At 30.6% G+C, this 24663-nt stretch overlaps 2 protein-coding genes across 3 annotated transcripts; one reads left to right on the top strand and one right to left on the bottom strand.

The window, feature by feature from the left end:
• Positions 1–4971: 4971 nt before the first annotated feature.
• LOC130805322 (interactor of constitutive active ROPs 3) lies at positions 4972–11722 on the bottom strand. Of its 2 annotated transcripts, none has more exons than XM_057670066.1 (5): positions 11439–11722; positions 9659–9777; positions 7775–7952; positions 5628–7290; positions 4972–5321 (listed from the first exon to the last, which is right to left on the bottom strand). In XM_057670066.1, exons 2-4 carry the CDS (start codon positions 9676–9678, stop codon positions 5641–5643), a joined length of 1848 nt encoding a protein of 615 aa, XP_057526049.1. In that variant the 5' UTR covers positions 9679–9777; positions 11439–11722; the 3' UTR covers positions 4972–5321; positions 5628–5640. The 2 variants fall into 2 exon arrangements, with proteins under 2 accessions (XP_057526049.1, XP_057526056.1); XM_057670073.1 differs by having other exon boundaries at positions 7775–7949; positions 11439–11713.
• Positions 11723–16088: 4366 nt separating this feature from the next.
• On the top strand, positions 16089–24513 carry LOC130805316 (tetraspanin-3-like). Its single transcript, XM_057670040.1, has 2 exons — positions 16089–16799; positions 23919–24513. Exons 1-2 carry the CDS (start codon positions 16287–16289, stop codon positions 24261–24263), a joined length of 858 nt encoding a protein of 285 aa, XP_057526023.1. The 5' UTR covers positions 16089–16286; the 3' UTR covers positions 24264–24513.
• The last annotated feature ends 150 nt before the right edge of the window (positions 24514–24663 follow it).

Here is a 24663-nt window from a genome sequence, read left to right as displayed (position 1 = left end):
AATTATAAAAAAGATAAAAATAAATAGTAGTATTTTTGAGATAAGATTAGATATAAACGACTAAACTGGTGACACTAAAAATCAATTTTAGGGTGAGCATATTTAGCTAAAAGTTGTTGTGTTTGTCTAAGCTATAGTATTTTTTCATCTGAAACAGTATAGTTCTTCCATTTCAAAAATGCTTGCAATATTTGCTTTTTTATACGGTCTAATACACTAATTCAATTTTTAATATCTCTAGTTATGTATAATAAAAAATTATAAAAAAAAATTGATATTAATAATCTTTGCATTGAGTCGAATCAAATAAGATCCCACTTAACTATGTTTTAACTTCTAGATTATAAATTAATCCAAAAATTAAAAAAGATAAGTGAATAGTGTAAATACTTTCAATATTACAACTAAATTAAACGGACGAAATACATAAATAAATATTGTATGTAGTTGAGAATACACACAACTTCTTGTAGCTATATATGTACACCTTAAAATTCGTTTTTAATTTTTACCACTTTAAATAATTTTCACGTGATTTTTATAAAATTAATATTAATAAAATTAGAAATTGTGCTGAGTTTTTATTTAATTTTAATACTTAAAATTATTGAATTTTTATTTTAGCTTAAATAAATTTATCTTTTTTTGACTCAAATTTTAAAAATTTATGAAAAATAAACAGAACCTTAAAATTATTTGCTTTGTTCGGCTCTGAAAGTGACATAGCTTGTTATGAGCACGACGCCTATTTTAAATCAAAATTTCCGCCCCGAAGCTAAAATAGGGTGACATATTCAGCTTCGGGATGATTATTTTTTCAGTGACAAATTTGACTGAAAGACACATGTCACCCTTTTTACAGGATATGTTGCCCTGAAGCAATTTATATGTCACCCCTTAGCATGTTTGTACCGTTTGTACTGAGTTAGAGGTATTTACTTTGTCCAACCCATAAATCTAAAAAAATTTCACGTGGTAATCATAAGATTTTTGGTTGTTTACGTGGTAATCAAAACTTTTAAAAAATTCACGAGATAATGCAGAGATTTATCAAATTGTTCCTCTGTGATCTATTTGCACATAAAACGTTAGCAAACTTTAGTAAACGTTAATTTTGAAGCTTTAAGGCTATTGTACGTCTATTTATGTGACTTACCATTTCAAATGCCATTAGTTTCAACCTTTTCCCCAAAAACATAAATCCTAACTCTATTATTTTTGAATTTGGGAAAAAAATATGATTTGAATGAAAGATGGTAGAGTTGGGGTTTATATTTTGGGTTAAAAGGTTGAAACTGATGGCATTTGAAATGGTGAGTCGCATAAATAGGCGTACAACAGCCTTAAAGCTTCGAAATTAACGTTTGCTAACGATTTTATGTGCAAAAGGGTCACGGTGAAACAATTACGTAAACTTCAAATTTACCGCGTGGATTTTTTAAAGTTTTGGTTATCACGTGGAAAACCAAAACCTAAGAGTTACCACGTGAAAATTTCCATTAAATTAATAAGAACAAATGTTTTTGCATTCAATAATGTGAAACCACAAAAATTAATTTAATCAATAAGAACAAACAATTTTCATATTACAATTTACAAACACAAATAAGTTTATAAAAAAAATTCATTTAAAAAATTGTAACGCTTATGCTTCTTCTACTCCAATTATACTCCCTTCTATTCAACTTAGGTGTCCTATTTACTTTTGAGACACTATTTATTTATCACTCTTAAATTGCATTTTATTATTAATCTATAAGTTAAAATATAGTCATGTGGGATCTTATTTGATTCGTTTTGATGTAAAGACTATTAATATCAACTTTTTATTATTTTTAATTTTACATAAGTAACATAACTCGATATATTAAGGATTGAATAAGTATATTGGATAGAGTGTATAAAGTAAATAGGACACTTAAGATGAATAGGAGGGAGTATTATTTTTTTGATTTTCTTAATAAAATTTATTTCAACGCATTACTTTTTAGAAAGTTTATTAGATGGTAATGAAAAATTCTAAAAAAAATAAAAATTTATGATCAAAATTTCATTAGCAGAGAAATAACATGATATATTTCATAAAAATTTAACTTTTTTCATTTGATTAGACTATCCAATAATAAGTTGTAGAAATCACCCACAATAAGGTGTTGAAATTATAAACCAATTGTACTCAAGATATCTTCCTATCATTGAAATAATCCTTTGTGTTTTGTTTATTGTTATTTGTTAGTTGTTTAGCATCTAGTCTTGATCACAAAACCTCCTTGTCAAAAAATAAACTACTCTCCACAATAGATTCATTCAAGTATTGATTTTCTTGTGGATTCGATCTTATTGCATATACTATTCATATATTAAAGAATAAATTGATGTTAATATTAATAAAATTTATTTTATATGAAAAATTATTATGAGAATGTTATATAAAATTTTACAGTCATTTTATTAGATTGTATAATATGATAATATGACATAATGATATTAGTTAGACTTAGAAAAGAGAAAGGAAGATAAGGAGTAGGGAGGGAGTAAGTAAGCGTGAAACAGGAGAGAGGCGCGGAGTGGAATTTGTCTTTTACACCCTTTGCAAATTGCAATTGCCCCATTAAAATTGGGTCATTGGGGACTACAAAGATATTTAAATACAACTGATAATTTGATATTAATCTAATCGTGTAATTGAACTTGATTTGATCTGCTTGAAAAATAAATTTTCAATTATGTAAAATATCAATGTGGATATAAGATTCGATTTAAACTGACACAAACACTTGACCCTAAATCAACAAAAGTGGGTAAGTATTACTATCTTTTATTCACTATTATTGTTCCATTTGATATTGTCACATTTATCGATGCATTATTTCAATCTTAAATATCTCTAATTGTGCTTAAGTAAAAATTATTAAAATTTATCATGTGAAATTGAGAGATTGATCCCATATTGATATGGAATGATCCTAATGGTATGAAAATTGAATCTATGGTTACATGTATGTTTATTGAGCCTAAATTTAAATATTTTTTATTAACTATTTTAGTAAAAGGAAAGTTTGTGATTAGAAGACATAGAAGCAATTTAGAATTAAAGTATTTTTTAGGTTAAATTCAAACTAGTTTAGCCAATAAAATGAAAGTTTGATGACTAAAATTAGTATGGTTTTAAAATGATATTAATCAATATAATGGAAAGTTTGAGAATAATTAGATGATTTTTGATTTTCATTTTCATACAATTAGAAGAGTAATTGATTATCAAAATAAAATTAGATGATTTTTAATATTCTAAAACTCTTTTTAGTAATGTTTAAACACCAAATTATTTGTCTTAGTTTATTTAAGTGATATATTTGCTTATTCAAGACCCATAGTTTTAGTAGTTTAGATAAATTCTTGTCATATAATCTGTTTCGTATTGTGTGATAATAAAGAATTGAGCAATTTAATTAAATTAGATTCTCTGAGATCAACACCATAACTACACGTACATCGTGCAGTTCCGGTGAAAATAAAATTTCACATCAATAAAGCTGTGATAGTGGGCTTTGCAGGTGAGAAGGGCTTTGATGGTCGGATTTGTAGAGGAGGGGGTTGAAGTTGTTAGTTGTGGTGGTCTGATAAGGGTGGGTGTTATCTCCTTTTTATTTTTTAATCCCTCGTTATAAAAATTAGTTATTTATAAAATAATAAATTTAATAAAGTTAAAATTAAAAACATAATTTAAAATATAATTTGATAAAGAATAAATTAAAAACAAATTGTAGAATATAATATAATAAATAAATAAATAAAAACAAAATTAAAAATGCGTTTAATATCGAATATAAATTTAAAACCAACTCGAAATAAAATATAATAACTAAAATTCAATAAATGAATATAAATTAAATTAAATTAAATCTAATTTTTAATTTTTAACTAAAAATTTAGAAAATTAAAATAAATAACATGTCACGTGGAAAGCCATGTGTACAACCACATATACAGCCACATTAGAGCAATTGACAATTTGACATGTGTATGTCAAGTGAGCAAGTGACCTAATATTTAGGTTGCCAATTAATGTAAGTATCTATCGGATTAAAACTAATTTCAAAATTCTTTTCACCAGATGAAATTGTTAAAGCACGAACTGATAAATTATTTTTGATGAAAGTTTTACAATGTTGTGCTGGCTTGTGAGAAAGATGTAGAATTTTCTCAATTAGAAGAGTAAAATAAAATTTTCATATACATGATTATCAAAGTATTAAAGCGTAAACACAAAGTTGATGAATGCATGTTCAGTGTTAAAACTTTGCACTAACATACCGTTCGATTCATTCAAAATTCAAAGTAAATTGATAATTAAGTCTTATCTCACTTGAAACAACTATCACTTTCTCTATATGAGATCCTATGTTTGAATTTCACTAGAAAATAATTTTGCGCAAATTTCTTCAAAGGTCGTTGTTGCACTATATTTGGAGAAATGAACGGAAATGAAAACGAGGGATTTGAAAGAATGAAAATTTTTTTGTTTAAACAACAAAAAGGAAGAAGAGGGATTTGTAGAGAGAGATTTAAAGGAAAAACATAAATAAATTTTATTAAAAATATAATCTCTCCTAAGATGAAAAGATTTAAAAGAAAACTTAATTTCACTCTTTTTTCCTTACCTTCTAAACAAACAAAATGCACTCTCCTTCCTTACTCCTCCCCTTCCCCTTCCCTTTCCTTTTTTTCTTCTCTCATAATTTGCTATCTAAATATAGTATTAATTTATTCAATTTCATTTGTTCTTGTTATTTTTTCTTGTGCTGATTACAAAAAACACAAATTGTTGTAAGAGACGGTCTCTCCGAGTTAATTAGCCCAATTAATACAAATTAAAGAGAAAATAAAAATATGAGTTTCTTGTTTTGAGGTCCTCTCTTCGAAAGACAGTCTCTCATAATAGTAGCTCTACTAAAGTACTCGATGATCTTGTTTCACCAAGGATTTCATTATGCAACTGGATTTCCACAAACTGGTCTTACATGAGTCATAACCAGCGCAATTTGCCGTTACACGTTTCGTTAGTAAACCAGATATACATATTTGGCTTACCAAAACTACAGTCAGTACATAAACCAACATCACCCTCAAACTAGTCCTAATACACATCACATTACATATACATTCACATAAATATTCTTGAATGGAAACATAAGTCTTTCCATTAGGCAGCACAATACACTATTACTGCATATTGCATGCTGCAAAATTCTCCGAAGCCACCGGGTACTAGATTGCAGATACATCAAGCGAGAACCTCGAGAAGCAATCTTCAATTTCTGCGAATACAATAAAGTGAATAAAAACAATCAACTCTACAGATTCTGGATGGAAAGAAAAGTTCATCAAAATAAGCAAAATAGAGAATTCCTAGCTGTGTATACTCTGGTAGGATTTTCAAAGATGGGATCTCGGCCTTTCCAATATAAATATGGTCTTTGTATGCCCATATGGTACAAACTATAAAGGAAGTTTTTGTAAAAATCATTAATTTCACTAGATTAAGAGGTTGGGACAATGTGTCAATCACTTTCCAATAAGAGCATAAACAATAAAAATAACTGAAGGGACCAAAAGAAGCTTGCCTGTCTCTGCATTTCATTTCTGTGGCTTCTTCCACAAAACTCCGATCTTCTTCAAGACATTACCATTCTTCTTCTTGAAGGAATCATCATCATAGTCGTCCGAGTAGGGGGAGCTATGTCTACCCCCAACAGGGCTATATTTGTTATCTAGAGGCATTGATCCCGTCCGCTCCACATATTTTCCATTGTTCCCATTTGAAAGCATAGAAGCAGCCGCTTCTGCCGCCTTTCTCCACTGATCAGACTGCACTTTAATTTTTCTAAGCTCCGCCTCCATTTCTGCATTGGTTGCTTGAGCTGCGTCAAGCTGCTCAGCAACCCTTGCTGCTTTCTTGTTACTTTTATCGACTTCTTCCATCATGTACCCGAGCTTGGTGATAGCAACTTGTTCAGCAGCAAGAGATGCTTCTACCGCAGCAGCAACTTGACCATTATCAGTTCCCCTGTCGACTTCCTGTTTACTCATCGCTAGCTTCAGCTTCTCATTCTCCTCTAATACGCTCTGTACTTCTGTCTCCTTGTCCATCAAATTTGCCCTTAAATCAGCCACTTGTTCCCTCAATTTGCTAAGCTCATCTTCGATTTCCTCTTCTCTCTGGGATGCCCGAGATTTCTCAAGCTTCATACTCAAGCTTTCATTCTCTTCTGAAATTCCCTGTAATTCGGTTTCTTTGTCCATCAGGTTCGCCTTCAGCTCTTCAATATTCACGCTCGCTTTCTTCAGCGCTGCTTCCAGTTCAGCCTCTCTAAGATTTGATTGCTCCTTGATATTTGTAAAGAGCCCAGATGCATTTTCTAACTGCATGGTGCTGCGAGAACGTTCATCATTGTACCTTATGTCAGCAGCTTCTAATGCAACTTTGAGCTGCCTCACCTCAGACTGTGCAGCTTTAAGCTCCATTTGAAGCTGACTGACATCTTCTGACATTATCTGATCGCCAACGCTATCAACAGCATTAACACTACTGAATTTCATGAGATCGGCATTAAGTCCTTTCACAACACCCTCAAGATAGCTTACATGTGCCCTCGACTTCTCTAGTTCAGCAGTAACAGAATCATAGGCCTCAGCGGATTTGACGGCATCTGATCTGAGGGCATTGACAGTCTCTTTGGCTGCTTCTAGTTGGATAAGAGTTTCCCTGACAAGATTCTGAGCCTCCGCTTCGGATTCTTTAGATTCTTTTAGCTCTTGTTTCATACTTTCAAGAAGAGTGAATGTTTCAGCCAACTTATCTTTCAGGTATTTGAGTTCCGCATGTGCAATTTTGCTTTGCTCAGCTTGTGAACTACCAGAATCAGTGACCTTTTCAAGTTGCAGTTTGAGTTTCTGAATCTCATCCAAGGCTGACGCTAAAGCAGCCGAATCAATCGAGTGTTGGTTACGAACAGACTCAATCTGAGATTTCCACTCTTGCTCGTCTAAATCATTTTGAAAAACAACAGTTCCTTCCTGGGAAGCAAGAGCTTGAGAAAGTTGCTTCTGAGATTCTTCCAGTTGTACAGAAATATCGGCTAGTTGCCTTTTTGCTTCCTCTGCATCTTGCTGAGCCTCCTTTTTTGATGATTCAGAAGTAATAAGCTGGTCTTTCACTTTTTTCAGATCATCCTCAAGTTTGGAAATCTGCGATTCTAATGCCGATAATTTGCTTGGGCGTTTTCGCTGAAAAATCGAACACATCAAAAGAAAAAGTTTAGGGGAATTTGATCAATGATTGATGAAGCTAAACCTGTGTATCTAACCAATTCTAGAAGAGTCTAAATTTTATGGGAAATACGCCAGAGACAAAAAACAAGTTAGCACTAACAACCAACAGTCTCGCATCCACCAACAAAAGTGAAGTCAATGCCATAACTAGGAGACCATTCAAAAATGTAACAGCTTCTAAAATGTTATGTTCTATGATTATAATTTGGATTATAATGTACTGATGTACAGTAAAACGTTTAGTTAGATGATCTTTGTTATTAAGGATCAATGAAAACAACTTTTTTATTACAAAGGTAAGCTGTGTAGGTTGGACCCCCCAAAACCATGTATTGGTGGGAGCCACTTAATGACGTTGGGGTGATTGGATGATTTATGACAATAATTTGAAAGTACCATAATAATGAACCAATTATGAGAAGACTAAATTAGTCGGTACCTCTGGAATTGGGCTCCTTGGAGATCTTCTCTCAGTAACTTTTGGGCTTCTGTCTTTAGGAGTCTTAACAGCTGCCTTACTAGAAGGAGATGGAGAGCTTGGTTCACTTGAATTTATCTTCAGCTGTCTGACTGGCCGTGCAGAGACTTTTTGAGGAGACTCTTTGGGACTTCCTCTGCTATGGAGGGAAATGGGGGAGTATGGGTTCAGTAATGCAATAGAGAGTAAACCAGGGGGCATAAATGCATAATAAAGTTATCGAAAGCTTTGATTTCAAAAAAAACATCGAAAGCTGGCTTGATTTGTAGCCAGCACAAGAAGCTTAGAGTAATAGAATAGCCACTAATCTAATCTAGGGTGATTATATACAAAGAACTCTACCACATGAGTACTCTTACGGCCCGTTTGATAGGTGATATTACACGGTGGTAATAGAATCAAAACTAGTGTAATTTTGGTTGAAAAATCTCTTGGTACCTTGATGGTCATGCTTGTCCAACTTCAATCACCTCATTTACTTCGTAAATTTGATTCCAATGCATTACCATTGGCAGAAGTGGTATTAAGTGGTAATGGAAATTTGTCAACAAAAAAATTTTTTGTGATCAAAGTTTCATTACCATAGGAATGACATAGAACTATTGATGACATTTTACACTATAAATCATTCTCATTACCACCATTTAGTACTATTAACCAAACGAGCCGTTAGTTCTTAGCTAGGGAGTTATATTTGATTTCACTTGTTACTTTGTGACTAAGAGCTGAATAGACTACGAGGATCTTGTAATATTTAGAAATAGGAACGAAAGTACACAACCAAGAATGCATGAGAGGATGAGGGAACTAGAATTAACCATAATTACAATCATATACTGGACTCCATTTCACAAGTCATATAGCTCCTGGGCTAGTAAAAAATCTACATGAGAACACAAAACAAAAGACATGATATATATACCATTGTTTTCAAAGATGGTTTCCTTACTTCCTGCTGAGAGCAAAAAGCTTCTCATACATTATATTTCAAAATTAAATGACCTTTAAGTTGTAAACTGGATTAAGTATTGTTTTTAGTTTGCTGAAGTACCTTGTTTGCTCGAGGAAGACAAAGGAGAAGAAATAAGCAAAAACATAAAATGCAGAAGTCATGCGTCTGTGACTCTACTTCATATCAAAACGTTAGACCATAGGCTATGTTGATCTGAGTGGTATATACAGCAGAAAAATGTAGCCCGTTGAACACTAAACTGTATAAAAAACCATCCAGTCCGACTTCTCTAGTCTTAATTTTACGGAGGACGACATAGACAAGGCAAACTATGTTTTTAGTCGCTGCCCTTAAGCCCAACAAAGAAAAAACCCTATGGTTAATCACAGAACCAAATCATCCTACGAAAACTACTCCTAAATCAAGATAAAATTCTCAAAGCTTTGTTATTATGTATTCAGAAGCTGGCTAGAGATACACAAATGCTCTTAGTTCGAATCATTGACAACATTGCATTTACAAAAGGTCACTTCACAGCAGCACATAAAGGATGAATAAACAGATAAATCACGCAACTTTCCATCAATAATTCCACAGAAAAGCAAAATACAAGGAAATCACAGTCATACTCCAACTACAGAACATTCATACATCAAAAACAGATCAAAGAATAGTTGGTTTTATATTGGGCACTTGAAACCACATGTACACCAAAAAAAAATACAATTGTAATCCACATAAAAAGACAAGCTTGACACTCAAAGACACATACCAGTGACAGACACAAGAACTCAAGTCCAAGCACAGATAATCATAAATCAAAAAAAAACATAAAAACAGAAGTAAAGCATAGGGAAATACTCTAGATAGAATATGTAAAATCTCATTCTTACCTTGCTTTGGGTGTCTGCATAATGAAGTTCAACTTCCCCTTTAACACAACACAAGGCGTAAGTTTCGAAATAGAGAGTGTTAGATCTTCACACAATCAATGCTGTTTTGGGTCCACAAACTGCAAACATAGCAGAGTAATCACAAAACACAGACAATCTTAATAAAAGAATCCAATGCATATGACCATCATCACATTAATATTACAACTTCACACATTCAATGCTGTTCTACTCCCCCCACTTTTTCTTCCTCCACCCCATCTTATTCCTTGTTTTGCCATATTTTCTTCACTTCTTAATATATAACATCTATATTTCATAAAGTTTTAATTTTTTTCTAATACAAGAAAGGAGAAAACTACAATTGAATAGTTCAAAATTTCTAAATTAATACCATCTTAGGCATCCTTCGTTCCTGCGTTCTAAGTTACTTGCAACGTTTGCTTTTTTATAAAGTACAATACACTAATTTGATTATTTAATATCTCAAATTATATGTAACAAAAATTTATAAAAAATTAATACTAATAATCATTACATTGAGACGAATCAAACAATATCCCACTTGCTATATTTTAACTTGTAGATTAAAAGTTAGCCACGTATTAAAAGTGATGAATAAATAGTGTAAAATCTCTAATGTTGCAAGTAAATTGTAAACAAAAGTAGTATTTATAGATACCCATTAGGACTACATATATCATAATCTATGAAGTATATAAATTAATAATGCATGACATTGAAAAGAACCAAATTTATAACCCAGATAATCATAACATTTCTTTCAATTCTTATTTCCCCTTTATTCCTAAATCCTAATAGCAAAAGTACTAAAAAATTTCCAACAGTTAGGTGAAATGAACATTATTAATATCAATAGTCAAATTGGTGACACAAACTGCTCAAGAATTTACACAACCTACCCCCCTTTCATCTTTATGGGTTGGACAACATTTATCCAAACAGATCCCACTTAAAGGGTATTTCTGGAATAATATTATTTGCTAGTTTTATCAGTTATGACCGAGAATTAAGGCGCAGGCACAGGAGCGCATGTTAAAAGAAATCATATGTAACATCAGGAATTCTAATTTTTTTTGTTTGAAAAAATGTTCATGGCCTACAGCTGCTTGGAGCATATTTTTCTTACTACTCCATTTGAAAACCAACAAAATTATAATTTTAAAATTATAAAAGCAGCTTTTTTTTTTGAGGATCAAAAAATGATTTTTAAAAAAAGCTAAAAATGGAAACAATAGTAATAGGACTATAGGAGTAGTACATTGTTAACAAAAAAGTTCAAAAACAAAGGACAAAGGGAAAAAAAACTTTGTTCAGATGTTTATTTAGTTTGGTTCCTTTTCTGGGTAAAATCAAGTGATAAAATTAAAAAATATTAAAACTTAAAATGAAAAGTTTAAACTTGTAAAAAAGAGTAATATAGCTGATAATAATAATGTTTAAACTTCTTTCAAAAAAAATAATGTTTAAACAGATAAGAAATGACCCACAATATGACCCTATTAAAGAAACTTTATACCCAACAAAGATTCATAAGCAAAAAGAACATCAATGGTTGAAAGGTGTCATCAGTACACTTTTTCCACCCATAATAAACCCTAAAAAAACTACTCCATAAACACATAAACCCAGAAAATTCTCAAAAACCCCATTTACTTACATTATCACATTTGTGTTCTAAAATCAAAGCAGCTTAACAAAGAGCATTTGAAAAATAGAAATACATAAACAACAGAAAGAAAGAATGTAAGTATCTCACCGGAAATAAGATAAGATAGGAGTACTCTTGAAGAAGATTTCAGAGGTTTTAAAAAATAAATGGGTGGTGAGTAGTGAGCAGAGGTAGAGAGAGAAAGAGAAAGGGAGTGTCAACTGCCAAAAGGTGGAGGAGTGCACAGAGGGAGTGAGGAAAGAGAAAGGGAGATAAGGAGTTGGGAATTGGGAGTTTGGAGGGAGTGAGTGAGCGTGAAACAGGAGAGAGGCGCGGAGTGGAATTTGTCTTTTACACCCTTTGCAAATTGCAATTGCCCCATTAAAATTGGGTCATTGGGGACTACAAAGATATTTAAATACAACTGATAATTTAATATTAATCTGATCGTGTAATTGAACTTGATTTGATCTGCTTGAAAAATAAATTTTCAATTATGTAAAATTTCAATGTGGATGTAAGACTCGATTTAAACTGACACAAACACTTGACCCTAAATCAACAAAAGTGGGTAAGTATTACTATCTTTTATTCACTATTATTGTTCCATTTGATATTGTCACATTTGTCGATGTGCCATTTCAATCTTAAATATTTTTAATTGTGCTTGGGTAAAAATTATTAAAATTTGATATTAATGAATTTACATTATGACGAATCAAACAAGATCACAGATAATTATGTTTTAACATATAGATTAATAACAAATCATATATTAAGAGTAATTGATAAATAGAGTTTAAAAATCAAATGGGACAATGCTGGTTAATAAAATAGAGTATTTCATAGAAACGTAAAAAACATTATAAATTGAGATAAAAAGGGGTAAATTAGATGTATGAGTAGAAACTAAAAGAATTTTGATTATTATAAGAGTGATTTGCCTAATAGGAGTTGCAAAATAAAAAATTTTCAACTTTGTTGTTCTTTAAGACATAATTCCTAAAATGGTGTCCATATAATAAAATCGTTTTACTAAGCTATATTTTTTTGGATTGGTAATTTCAAACATGCAAGAGGATAAAGTTGTTTTGTCAAGCAAATATATGCGTAAACAAATTTTAAAAATCTCACAAGTCTTACAGAAAGAGTAAAATATCCTATAAAAATACTTCTACATACAACAAAAAATTTCAATCAAGTCCAAAAGTAAAAATCAATAAAGATGTTTGTCGAAGATAGTATACCTTTGTGATTTGTTGTTAGCTTTATCTTTGTGATGTAAATCAATCAAAAATAGAGATGAAAATCTGAAAATTACTTCAATTGTACACTGGAAAAAAAAATCTCAATAGAATAGTGAATTTAGACTACAGTGATTGGTATAGGTGGCAGCTGTGGTGGAAAGCCGGCGGTTGACGTGGATGATGGTTGTCATCAGTCTCTTCAAGTACTTCATCGTCAGTCTTACTGATGTTTAGTTTAGGGATTTGAGAAAATAAATAAAATAGGGTTGTTGTTGGAATTTGAACTAATTTAATTTTGTTTTAATTTTTCTTGGGAGAGATTTAATAGGTTTGGAACTTTCCAAACCACAATTCAATAGAGTGAATTATTTTTTTTCTTAATGAACACTAGTTTGGAAAATAAATATTGGTAAACCCCAAATTGAATTTTTTTTTTATTTTCCAACACTACTTAGGCAAATCATTCTTATTATAATTATAAAAAAAATTGATATTAATAATACAAATTTTCACCCTTCAACTATGAATAATACCAACTTTGAAATATATATTTTAATAAACCTACTTTTGCCTTTAATTTGCTACTAATATACTAATAGTTAATAAAATATAAAATAAGATTGAAAATAGAGTATTTCATACAAACGTAAAAAATATAAAATAAAATATAAAAAAAGGGTAGATTAGATGTATGAGTGGAAACTAAAAGAATATAGATTATTATAAAAATTGATATTAATAATACAACTTTTTACCTATTCATTATGAATAATTTCAAGTTTGAATTATTTTTCAATAAAGCTATTTTTATTCTTAGTTTGCTACTAACCTACTAATAAAATAAAACTAAAAGCAAATATTAAATTATTAAAATATAATCTAAAAATAAAATTATTCAAAGCGAATGGGTAAAAAGTTAAAAATAAAAATTTATTAAGAGAGACTAAGAAAAATAAAACAAATATTGTGGGACATAGAGTAGGAGTAGGAGTGTAGTACCATATGATAGAGTACAGGTTTTCAAAATTTAACTATTTTCCAACTGCTCATTCACGTCCGGAAAGTAAAACCCTTCTACCCTCCAAATTCCAACGTCCACAAATTTAATTTTTTTTCTTGATTTTCACCATTTGATTTAAAAATATTATCAACAAGCGTGGTAGTTAACCAATTTTTAAACAGCTAGTATTTTGAGAGACCGTTTTTTTAGAGACGTCACTATTAAAATTTAATTCATATTTACATTATTTTTAATAACTACTTACTGCATTTCTAATGCCTACTGATAATATATTAAATGTCTATTTATATTATTTTTAATGCCTATTTATAATATTTTCAAAAATTTGTGTTTTTAAAGTATGCCAAAATTTTGATTCATCAGCTACTAAAATACTTCTGTCCTATGACAAGTACATACCCAACTTGCAAATAATTTGTGTCTTTTCGGTCTTAGCCCAACCGATTGAGTTGTTATTCACCCCATCTAGTCTAGCTACGAAGCCCAAGCCCTTTAAAATGTTTTTATGTGTTGTAATTAATGATAGGCCTGTTAAATACATCAAATTGGATCGGATTTAAATTTGGGTCATATAAAAACAAATTAGATACTCATGATTTAAACCCAACCCATTTAATTAATGGATCGAAAATCATAATCTTGACTCGACCTGCAAAAGATACGGTCGACCTGATTTCGACCCGTAGTACGAACTCTCTACGATATCACCAATTTTTTTTTGTTAAACTATGACTAGTCCACAATAATCTTTTCCCCTCATTCTTATGCCCCTTTAATGGGCTAAAACATCAAAAAAATTCTCCCAAAAGGGCATTACGTGTCCCTAATAATCTAACTATCAAAGTGCGAAACACTTACGTGCAGACGCTCAAACGAGCACCCATCTCCAGGGCTTCTGTTTGCTTCTCTATGATGCTTGATCATAATGCCACTCAACCCCAATGCATTTCCATCACTTCCCTCATTGGTACATGCCATTATATGAACTATAAGGTAATCAAAATCCCTTTTTACACATGATAGTTTAACTCTTGGCCAGAGTCGGATCTATGTATGGGCCTCTCCGAGCAGTCCCCGAGCGAATTTTTGAAAAAAAAATTAAAAAAATTTTGAATTTTAAGAATTAGGGTCATTTTCCTGCGCTATTACAGACTCATAATCAGAGTTACTCCTTTTCTCTCTCTTGAAAAACCTAAAAACTCCGCACTCTACACTACACCCACCGTAACATCGCCGCCTGACGCCCTCATGGACGCTGCCTTCCTTCCGTTGCTGCTCGTCACCTGTTGTGGGCTGTGGTTGCTCACAGTCTCTCTTCACAAAAACCCTAAAAATCAAAATTTTGATTTTTTTTAGATATCTTCACTCTTTATCTCAATCTTAATCTTTATGTTTTAATCTTTAAGCTTAATGTTAATCTTAAATTCTTAATCTTTATTCTTAATCTTGATTCATGAATTTTGTTAAAATGTTGTTTCTTGATTTTTTTTTTGTTTATGTTCTTGGAGTAATTGAATTTTTATTAATGTTAACGTGTTTATTAATGTGTTTGTTTATCTTGCATAGTTAAATATGAATACAAAATTTAAAACTAAATAATGAGAAAAACCCAATTAAATCCTACAATTTTATTGAATTTTGGGAAGAAGTTCAAAAATAACATCAAGAACAAAAATTTCCAAAATTATAATCACCAAAAGAATTTTTTTTAGGAGAAAAAACAAAATTTATACTAAATAGAAAAAATGTTATAGAAAAAAACAGAGATAATCTGTAAAAAAAAGGGGAGTGAAGAAGAAGCAAAAATCTGTAGAAACAAACAAATATGATGAAAAACTACTTTTGTTTCATAAAATGGAATTTAAATATCACTAAACAAAAAAAAAAATCTAAATTAAGTTATAGAAAATATTTAATAAGAAATTTATAAAGAATCTAAATTGTTGTTTGTTCGTTACCTCTTATATTACTTTGGTTTTGTCTTGAGATTATTGCTCTTCAACAACGTATTTTGTCGAAATAAAAAATATTTTAGTTATTAATTATATAAAAGAAATTCTGTCAAAATCTTGTCCATTTGTTGGTTCCTTAGGGGACTCTAAATCCTATATCTGGCACAGCTCTTGGCATGGCATACCATACATTTTAGATTGCATGTAGAACAAAAATTGATATTTATTCATATCAAATGACCATATGTGAAATGGGTCATTTGATAACATGTTGTTGGAGTTTCTTGATAACACTCCATTTTTATCATTATCAATTGGGTAAAGCAATTGTTTTGTGACAAACAATCACATTATGTCATTTCATTGTTAATTGTTAATTGTTAATTGTTAATAATACTCTTAAGAAGGCCCCCCAATGTCACCGTCCACATGCTGATACAATAGTCCAACCTCTTCTCATAAAATAATCATATTAATCCCGCAAACCTTGCATCCATCACTACCTTATATAGACAACTTACTCCTGTTTCAGCATTTCTAAGCAGCTTAGCACCTGCCCCTTCCCCCCCCCCCCCCCCCCCCCCTTGTTTACCCATACCCACACAATCACACCACATTATGTGTACTCTGTAGAACATATTCAAATCTCAGATTTCAAATTATTCATTCAAAAATCAAGAAAATTCATTACAATACCTTCAAAACCCCAACAAAAATCAACCCAGAAAGACAAAAAATGAGGGCAAGTAATCACCTAATAGGGGTTGTAAATTTCCTAACCTTTCTCTTATCGGTACCAATTTTAGCCGGAGGAATATGGTTAAGCAGTAAAGCCAACTCAACAGATTGTATGAAGTTTCTTCAATGGCCATTAATTGTTATTGGAGTTGCTTTAATGGTGGTTTCTCTTGCTGGGTTTGCTGGGTCTTGTTACAGAAATACTTTCCTTATGTATCTTTATATGTGGGCTATGTTCTTTATCATCGCCGCTTTAATTGGGTTTGTTATATTTGCTTATGCTGTTACTGATAAAGGGTCGGGTCGACCCGTGTTGAACCGGGCTTATTTGGAGTATTATTTGGAGGATTATTCGGGTTGGCTTGAAAGAAGAGTTTCTGATAATAGTTATTGGTATAAGATTGCTTCATGTATTAGAGATTCTAGGGTTTGTGGGAAGATGAAAAGGACTGTTAATGGTATCCCTGAAACAACTGATATGTTCTACTCCAGAAAACTTAGTCCTATTGAGGTAATTTCCTCAGTTTTTTCATTTAATTTCCCTTTCCATTATTTTAATTTAATCAATTATTGGAGTGATTTCTAATTTAATACTTTTACTCATTTAATTTGTGGCGATGGGAATTTGAATAAATATATCGTAGGGTGAGACAATTTCAAAATAAGAAGTTAATTAAAAATTGAATGGTTAATTTTTGATTAAAAATCCTATTAATATTATTTAGTAACGTTAATTTTATAGACATGTTTAGATAATTGTTCTGTCCATCCTATTGTCGATTTACCCCAGGATAACATAGGGTTTTTAGTGATTTTACATGATGAATGCAAATATGCAATCATGTTTTTAGTGATTTACCCACACGAGAGGATGATTGATTGTACATAAATTTTTTTATTTTTTTTTTATGTGGGATTATTATTTTTCAACATGCTTATCCTAAAATTTAAAATGTTAACCTTGACAAATAGGCCATACTTTATTATTTTATTTAAATGATTTTACCAAATAACATTATTTTACTGCTTAAACCTTGTTTTGGCTGACTGATTGATATTTGATTCATCATGTTTTAAAGTACTTTGGTGCTGATATTACTGGACATTTTGTTTCTTATTGAAAACATGATTTTTTTGCTTATGAAAGATTGAAATCATGAGTCTAACGAAATTCATCCACTTTCATTTTTAATTGCCACCATTAAATTTGTCTAATTTCTATTTTTAGTCACATCTATAAATGTTTCCCGCGAAGCAAATTTGGTGAGAAAGAGGAAGTTTTTTTGGAAATAACACGTGGTAATCAAAATTTTTAAAAAATTCATACAGTAATTCTGATTTATCAAATTGTTTCTCCGTAACTTTTTTACCCAGAAACGTCAAATGGTAATTTAGTGTTCCGGTATATTGCATTCAATGAATTCCTATTTTCCCAACTAAACTCTCTCATCCTAACAATTTTCCCAATTTTTTTAAAGCTCTAACCCTAAATTCCCAAAATTGACTTCAAATTCAATTGAAAAAAAATTAGGGTTTGAATTTAGAGGAAAAAATATAATTTAGATGAAAGATGGTAGAGTTAGGGTTTATGTTTTGGGGAAAAAGGTTGAAATTGATGCAATTTGAAATAGTGAGTCACAAAAATAGGCGTATAGCAGCCTTTAAGCTTTGAAATTAATGTTTGCTAACGTTTTCTGTGCAAAAAGGTCACTGTGGAAGAAGTTAGTAAACCTTAGTGTCACCGCGTGGATTTTTGACAATTTTTGGTCACCACGTGAAAAACTCAAAATCTCAAGTTTACCACGGGAAGTTTTTATTTGATTTTATTTTTTTTTTGAAATGAAGAGGGATTAATATTAATAAAGTAGATTAAAAGAGATACTTTTAGACAATTTTGTTTTAAAAAAATAAAAATTTTCAATTTTACAAATGACATGAACTTTGTGAATATTGTAATGATTTTTTTTTTTTTTTTTTTTTTTTTTTTGTAATGAACAACTGGCATTTAGTTTAGGATCTAAGATTGTTTAATGAATACCAGAAATAAGTATGGTCAATGAGGATGGTATTACTAGTAGAAGTAATACAAGTCACATGGAGTTTATGGAACTTAATGTTTGCAGAGGCACATTAAAAAAAAAAGTAGTAGTAAACATGAAGATAGATTGTTGATTAATTGATTTTTCATAAATTTGGGAAAGAATAGATTTAAGAGTATGGTTGTGTCTTGGAGGAGTTCTCCTTTTATTTATGCTTTATTTCAGGATACATCACGTGGGATGCCCACCCTTCTCCATCATCTTACTCAAACATTTTTTAAATTTAATTGATTGATTCATACTTTGTGCTCAAAAAAAGTTAAAAAAATGTGTGTTAAATAATTATTTAGCCGGTGAAAGATGACTTTTTAGTCAAAATGAAAAACTAGTTTAATTAATTTTTTTATTAGCTTTTAGGTTAATTAATTTTTTTTTTCTAATAGACAGCTACCAACTAATACCTAATTTTATAAAATATATTCTTAAATATTTAATTTATCCAATTAATTTAAAAACCAACAAAAATAGTTAATATTTTTAACTGGTCGAGCTAGTCAAATTATTTGCTAAACAACCCATACTTTTATGATTATCCTTTTTACTGCTAAGCTTTGATGAAGTACATTTGTTTTCAACTCCCTAGCAAATATACGTCGGTTTTTTTTTATAAAAGATTCCTATTTAGATGATGTAGACAATAATAGAAAATTAGACATTTAATAGTCTATCATTGTTGTTGTAATTGACGACTAATTTGTTTTTTATGGAAAATTTTCAAGGCAATTGAATAGTGAAAATTGAACTCGTGTCATAAAAATAAGGGAAAATCCTTAATTATTAAGCTAATCGACAATTCTCATTAGTATGCCATTATATGAATAACTTATCTATTTAAATCTAAACTATTACTAAAACAAAACACTGTATCACTTTTTAAAATTGCTTAGATGTTACTTTCTCAATAAAAATTTTCTCAAAAACTCAATGATGATGCTAATATGGACTAATGTTTATGTTTTTGACTTTACTACTTTTTAAATATGACTTTAATATTATTTATATCAATGGATTTTTTTTACTTTTCAAGTGTATTAGAAAATCATAGAAATATATTTTATTTTATTTTTTTTCAATTCTTTTTATAAAATCTTTGTAATGTTATTTATTAAATAAGTATAAGATATATTGAGATGGTAAAAGCATAAAGCTGTAAATTTATAATTTTTTTATTTATACAAATATATCAAAAATTTAAATAGCTGTGCATTGTAAGAGCATTATCTAATTAATGTACTATTTTCATGTTCTTACAAATCATTTCCTTGTTAATTAATGCATTATACTCGTTTGAACAACTAATACAATATTTTATTTAAAAAAAAAAATCAATATTTGAATTTTTATGTTAGTTTACTTGAAGAGATAAACTACTCCAATTAGTTAATTTTATTATACATTTTTATAAGATTTTTCAATTCAAATTTGGTTTTAATAAATGTAATTTACTCTATTGATACCAGCTAGTAGAGGTATTCATTCGGGTTATCGAATTGATTTCGGTATGATGTTTTGGGTCGGTTTGAAATTGGGTTTTGTGTTCATATTGTTTTTTGCATAATTGTAAATTATTTTTAAATTCGGGTCAAATCGAATTCTGTTATAAGATTGGGTAAATTTTAAATCATCGGATTTGTTTTGAACTCTTTTACTATTGAATCTATCCTTTCATGCCAAAGAGAGAGTAATGGTATACTAATGTCTACTCCATAGACCATAGATAGTCATAGTAAACCATTAGCAAAAAGGGGAAAAGGGAAAGGAAAGCAAAAGGCGATAGGAAACTGTTGTGTTCTACCGCCATCATTAAATTTGCTTTTCAAAATATAGAAAATTATTTCCTTCCCAAGCTACAAAACTCAGACTCAAGTGATATTTGAATTGGTGATGTTTGCTATTGCTATTGCTATATAAGCTCAATAGGCTCCTACAAAATGCTTTACAGATTTAGGATCCAACATGGATCACCATTTTATAAAAGAAATTCATTTACTTCCATTTAATCCTCCATATTTATTGAAAGATTTCAAGTAGTATGACCCATCACCAATTATTGATAGGGAGAAAACTCATTCACAAACTCATTCGACTCTTCCTAATCCTGAGCAGGGACGAAGCGAGAAATTTCAATTTAAGGGGCTAAATAGCTGATACGCTAGTAGAAATTTATATTAACTATACCAAAGAAAAATTTTGGTCAAACAATTAATATACTAGCAAAAAGCTTTAGTCAGATGATCGATATACTAATAAAAATATATTACCCAACTATTGATACTTAAATAAGTGTTTATATTATTAATTAGTAAGAGGACCGAGTTAAAAATACAATATGGTCCCACCCCTGGCCATGATGCTTTGTCCCTACCTATGAGAAAATTTCTTGGGAATAGACTTCTATATTTAGCTTATTATTATCTTTGTTTTTGAAAGATTATTATTACCTTTTTAAACCAAAAATACTTTAAAAATATAGTTTTTTAAACCAAAAAGTTTATTAAAAAGAGTATTTTACCCTTTGAGTTTCGTTTAATTTTTATTAGTATTATTATTTAATTTACTTTTTAAGGGTTGTATAACTCCAAAATAATGTTGTAGAAATATTAAATTTGTAAGTTGGTGGCCAAGGACTATAAATATGCACTTAAAACTATTTTCGATAAAATAAAAGATTTACTCGTTAAATTTAAAATTGTCTATGAAATTAATTTTTTTTTATTTTAATAATGATTAAGATATCTATTTTTAGTATTTAGTGCCTAATAATTGGTCAAATTTACCCTAAAATAAAGGAAATATATACATATCTCATAACCAATAATAATGTTTAGGTGTTCACTTGTTGTTTTTCTACTCCATATGATATTTACTCCTTATTTAACCATGAAAATTGTACCGGGTTAGTCGGTGCCTCGTGTCAAACCATATCAATGCCAAGTCTTGCTGTGAACAGAATCATGCCTGCCTGGTTTGTGTTTTCAGAAAACTCTTATGGAGTAGCATTTTGAGATTTGAATTTGATAAAAATCCTTTTTGCTAGAAAATGCATTTCAGATTTGCTTAATATCAACCTGATTTGAAATAGAATATGCGTTTCAGATTTGCTTAATCGTGTCCATATAAGCAACACAGGTAATTTGGAATCTTGCTGAGAATGCATTTGTCTTCTAACCCATCACTCTCCACTTCACTTCACCTACCTCCTTTTTGCTTTTCCCCCATTTGCCTTTCCAAAGGTCACTTTTGCTTATATTATTTTTTTTAAATTAATTTTGTTCTTATCCATTTTTTAATATATGCATGCTTTCAAATTGAAATTTTAACGGCCAAGTCTTTTATATTAAATATTTTTATTTATACATGTTGGTGTTTAATGTTTGGTTGTAAAATACTTTTTCAAGATAATGAAAAGGAAAAGGTAACCTTCCTTTTTTCCGTTGATTACTGTATGTGAGTTAAAAGAAACACATTTCTGATATTTTAAGTATTTTATACAACTATATATATATATATATATATTATATATTATATTATACTCCCTCCTATACACCTTAAGAGTCCCATTTGATTTTTCATGGATTTTAAGGAGAGTCAAAAGTGGGATCCTAAGGGTAGGAAAGAGAGTGGTATTATGGGTTTTTAATGTAAGGGAGGAAAATTAGTATGGATAATGGAGGGTATAATTGAAAATAAGATAAAGCTACTAAGGGTATAAAAGTCAAAAATCCATACCAAAAATAGAAATGGGACAATTAAGGTGACTTGACCATAAAAGAAAATGGGACACATAAGCCGAATAGGAGGAAGTATTATATTATATTATGTTGCTCCTTCAAAATTAACGTGCCCTTTAGGTCATCTTTTTTTACTTACACAAGGAATTAGCTTTCTTTATTAATAGTCCCATCTTTTACTTATTTCCTATTACTCTTGGATTTTGAAACTTCATTAAAAAGAAGGCTTAAAATTTCTTAAAATCAGCAGTTTACTAGTTGTCCGAATTGAACCGAATTGCTTAAAATCACCTGTGGTAGAATCACGTTATCATGGGTTTTTGTTGAAGAAACAACCCTTCAATATTTGACGTTAAGATCATAACTGTATCAATCCTGTTATCTTAATGAACGATACTTCACTGTTTATTTGAGTAAATAGCATGATGTACATAATTCATTAGTTAAAGGAAGTTTTAGTAGGCCTCAGATAACAACAATACATCATGTTTATATGAATGGTCTAGTTGTTGTGATTTGTGAACTATGAAATCAAGCTGTGATGTTTCCAACACCACAAATAATGTACACAACCAAACTTGTGAGGTCCAAATATATAAAGGTAAGCCTCTATTCAAATTTTCATTTAACCAAACGTAGGTGATGTATCTTATGGAGGCTTATTTGACAACCCATTAACATCATGAACTTAGCTAGCTGTTTCTATGTTCTGTCGTCCTTCTTCCAACCACTGTATCAAAGGTTATGGGCCCCTATATCGCCTTCTTCCTGTGGCTCAGATCACTTGCCATCCTAAGAAAATCTGTTACTCTATTGCTCATGTAACATGATTTTGTTCTCAAAAAACATGATGTAGGAAATAATAACTTCTTGTTTGGTTCCTATTGTAAGGCACCATTTTCATTCTTTCATAAACTTTATACACTCTCCGTCCCTCGCATTTTGAATCTTGTGCAAAATGAGTGAAATTTAGAGTAGAGAGAATTGAGGAATGAGACAAAAAAACTAGTAGAGGATAGAAATGAGTGATTGAGATGGAGAGAGAATATCAGTTTGTGGATGAGATATAAAGAATGAGAGTGAGATCATTGTCAAAAATAAAAAGGATGCAAAATCAGTTAGACAAATTAAAATGAAAGTAGTGCAAAAATGAGAAAAACAGAGGAAGTATGTTCTAATACAGTTTAATTGATTAGGTTGTAGAATTCGTATGACATTCTAACTATGGCTTCTTCATTATTGTGCATTGCATCTCTATTCTTGCTTGACAGCATCTAATAAACACAAGGTTAATATTCCCTATGTATTGAATTTGTGTGCCTACTTTGTTTAAAAGTTACTTTTGTACGTCCTTTGTCTTTTTGAGTTAGCTACAGTTCAGCTATTTTTCTATTTTTGGCTTTAGAGTATTGAGAAAATAAGTCAAAAACAAATTGATGGAGAAGTAGGTGGATGAGATGTGCAAAAAATGGAGTTTTACACAAAAATGGATGGTGGCTAATTGAAAGGGATATAGGAATTGAGTAAGAGATTTTACTTCGATATGCGCGACAAAAGATGTGCAATTATTGCTTGCTTAGCATGAGCAAACAATTTTTGATTGTGTGAGATTAAAGTTTTACTCTCATTTCCAATCAAATTTGCTACATGCAAAAAGATTTTACTTTGATATGCGCGAAAAATGAGATATTTGATCATTATTATCTCTTAATTGTCATCATTGGAAAAAAAGATTTTGTAATTTTGCTACTAATGCTTAAATTATCTGTGTATAATCTCTGTCCATTGCGTTATATGCAGTCCGGGTGTTGCAAGCCACCAACCGATTGTGGTTATACCTTTATGAATGAGACATTATGGAGCCCAGGCGGTGGGCTCGTAGGTCCCAGTCCAGACTGTGCAAGATGGAACAACGATCAGCAAATTTTGTGCTATGCTTGCGACTCCTGCAGGGCTGGTGTGCTGGCAAGCCTTAAGCACAGCTGGAGAAAGGTATCGATTATCAATATCATCGTGCTCATTCTCCTTGTCATCTTCTACGTAATTGCGTATGCTGCTCTCCGGAACAACAAGAGGATGGATAATGACGAGCCGTATGGCGAGACTAGAATGACTAAGGCACACCCTAGTGCTTTGCATTTCTGAAGCTATTTATGATTGTTTACAACTTTTGGGTGAAAAGTGTAGTTTCTTGCGTCATTTTGTTTGTTATCAAAGGTTTGGGGTTGTTTTGCCGTACAGGATACACTGAAGTTGTGCCTTCTCTTGAATATTTGTAGCTAAGGATCTACGAACTATGGGAATTTTATGAACAATGAAATAGCTTGAATTTGTATAAATTGTATGAACTTTTATCTCCTTTTTTGTTTAAAAAAAAATATTTTTTTGTTTTTGACTTTGATGAACAACCATCTCCATTGGCAACCATAGACTACTATTAAAAGCCTAAAAAGGTAATTTTATCAATTGTATGAGTGGCGGAAGAGCACTTTATAATCCAATGAGTGATTACGGAATCACCCAATACTTTCTTCATTCTTTTTAG

This window comes from Amaranthus tricolor, chromosome 1 (assembly GCF_026212465.1).
Source record: "Amaranthus tricolor cultivar Red isolate AtriRed21 chromosome 1, ASM2621246v1, whole genome shotgun sequence".
NCBI lineage: Eukaryota > Viridiplantae > Streptophyta > Magnoliopsida > Caryophyllales > Amaranthaceae > Amaranthus > Amaranthus tricolor.
This window is presented reverse-complemented; position numbering and strand designations above follow the sequence as displayed.

What these genes read in the sequence shown, in the direction of transcription:
- LOC130805316 (XM_057670040.1), top strand. Translation starts at nt 16,287, where the DNA reads ATGAGGGCAAGTAATCACCTAATAGGGGTTGTAAATTTCCTAACCTTT. An exon ending in GAAAACTTAGTCCTATTGAG is followed by an intron (nt 16,800 to 23,918) that starts GTAATTTCCTCA and finishes CGTTATATGCAG; the next exon opens with TCCGGGTGTTGCAAGCCACC.
- LOC130805322 (XM_057670066.1), bottom strand. Translation starts at nt 9,678, where the DNA reads ATGCAGACACCCAAAGCAAG. An exon ending in ATGCAGACACCCAAAGCAAG is followed by an intron (nt 7,953 to 9,658) that starts GTAAGAATGAGA and finishes TTCCCTCCATAG; the next exon opens with CAGAGGAAGTCCCAAAGAGT. An exon ending in CAAGGAGCCCAATTCCAGAG is followed by an intron (nt 7,291 to 7,774) that starts GTACCGACTAAT and finishes TCGATTTTTCAG; the next exon opens with CGAAAACGCCCAAGCAAATT.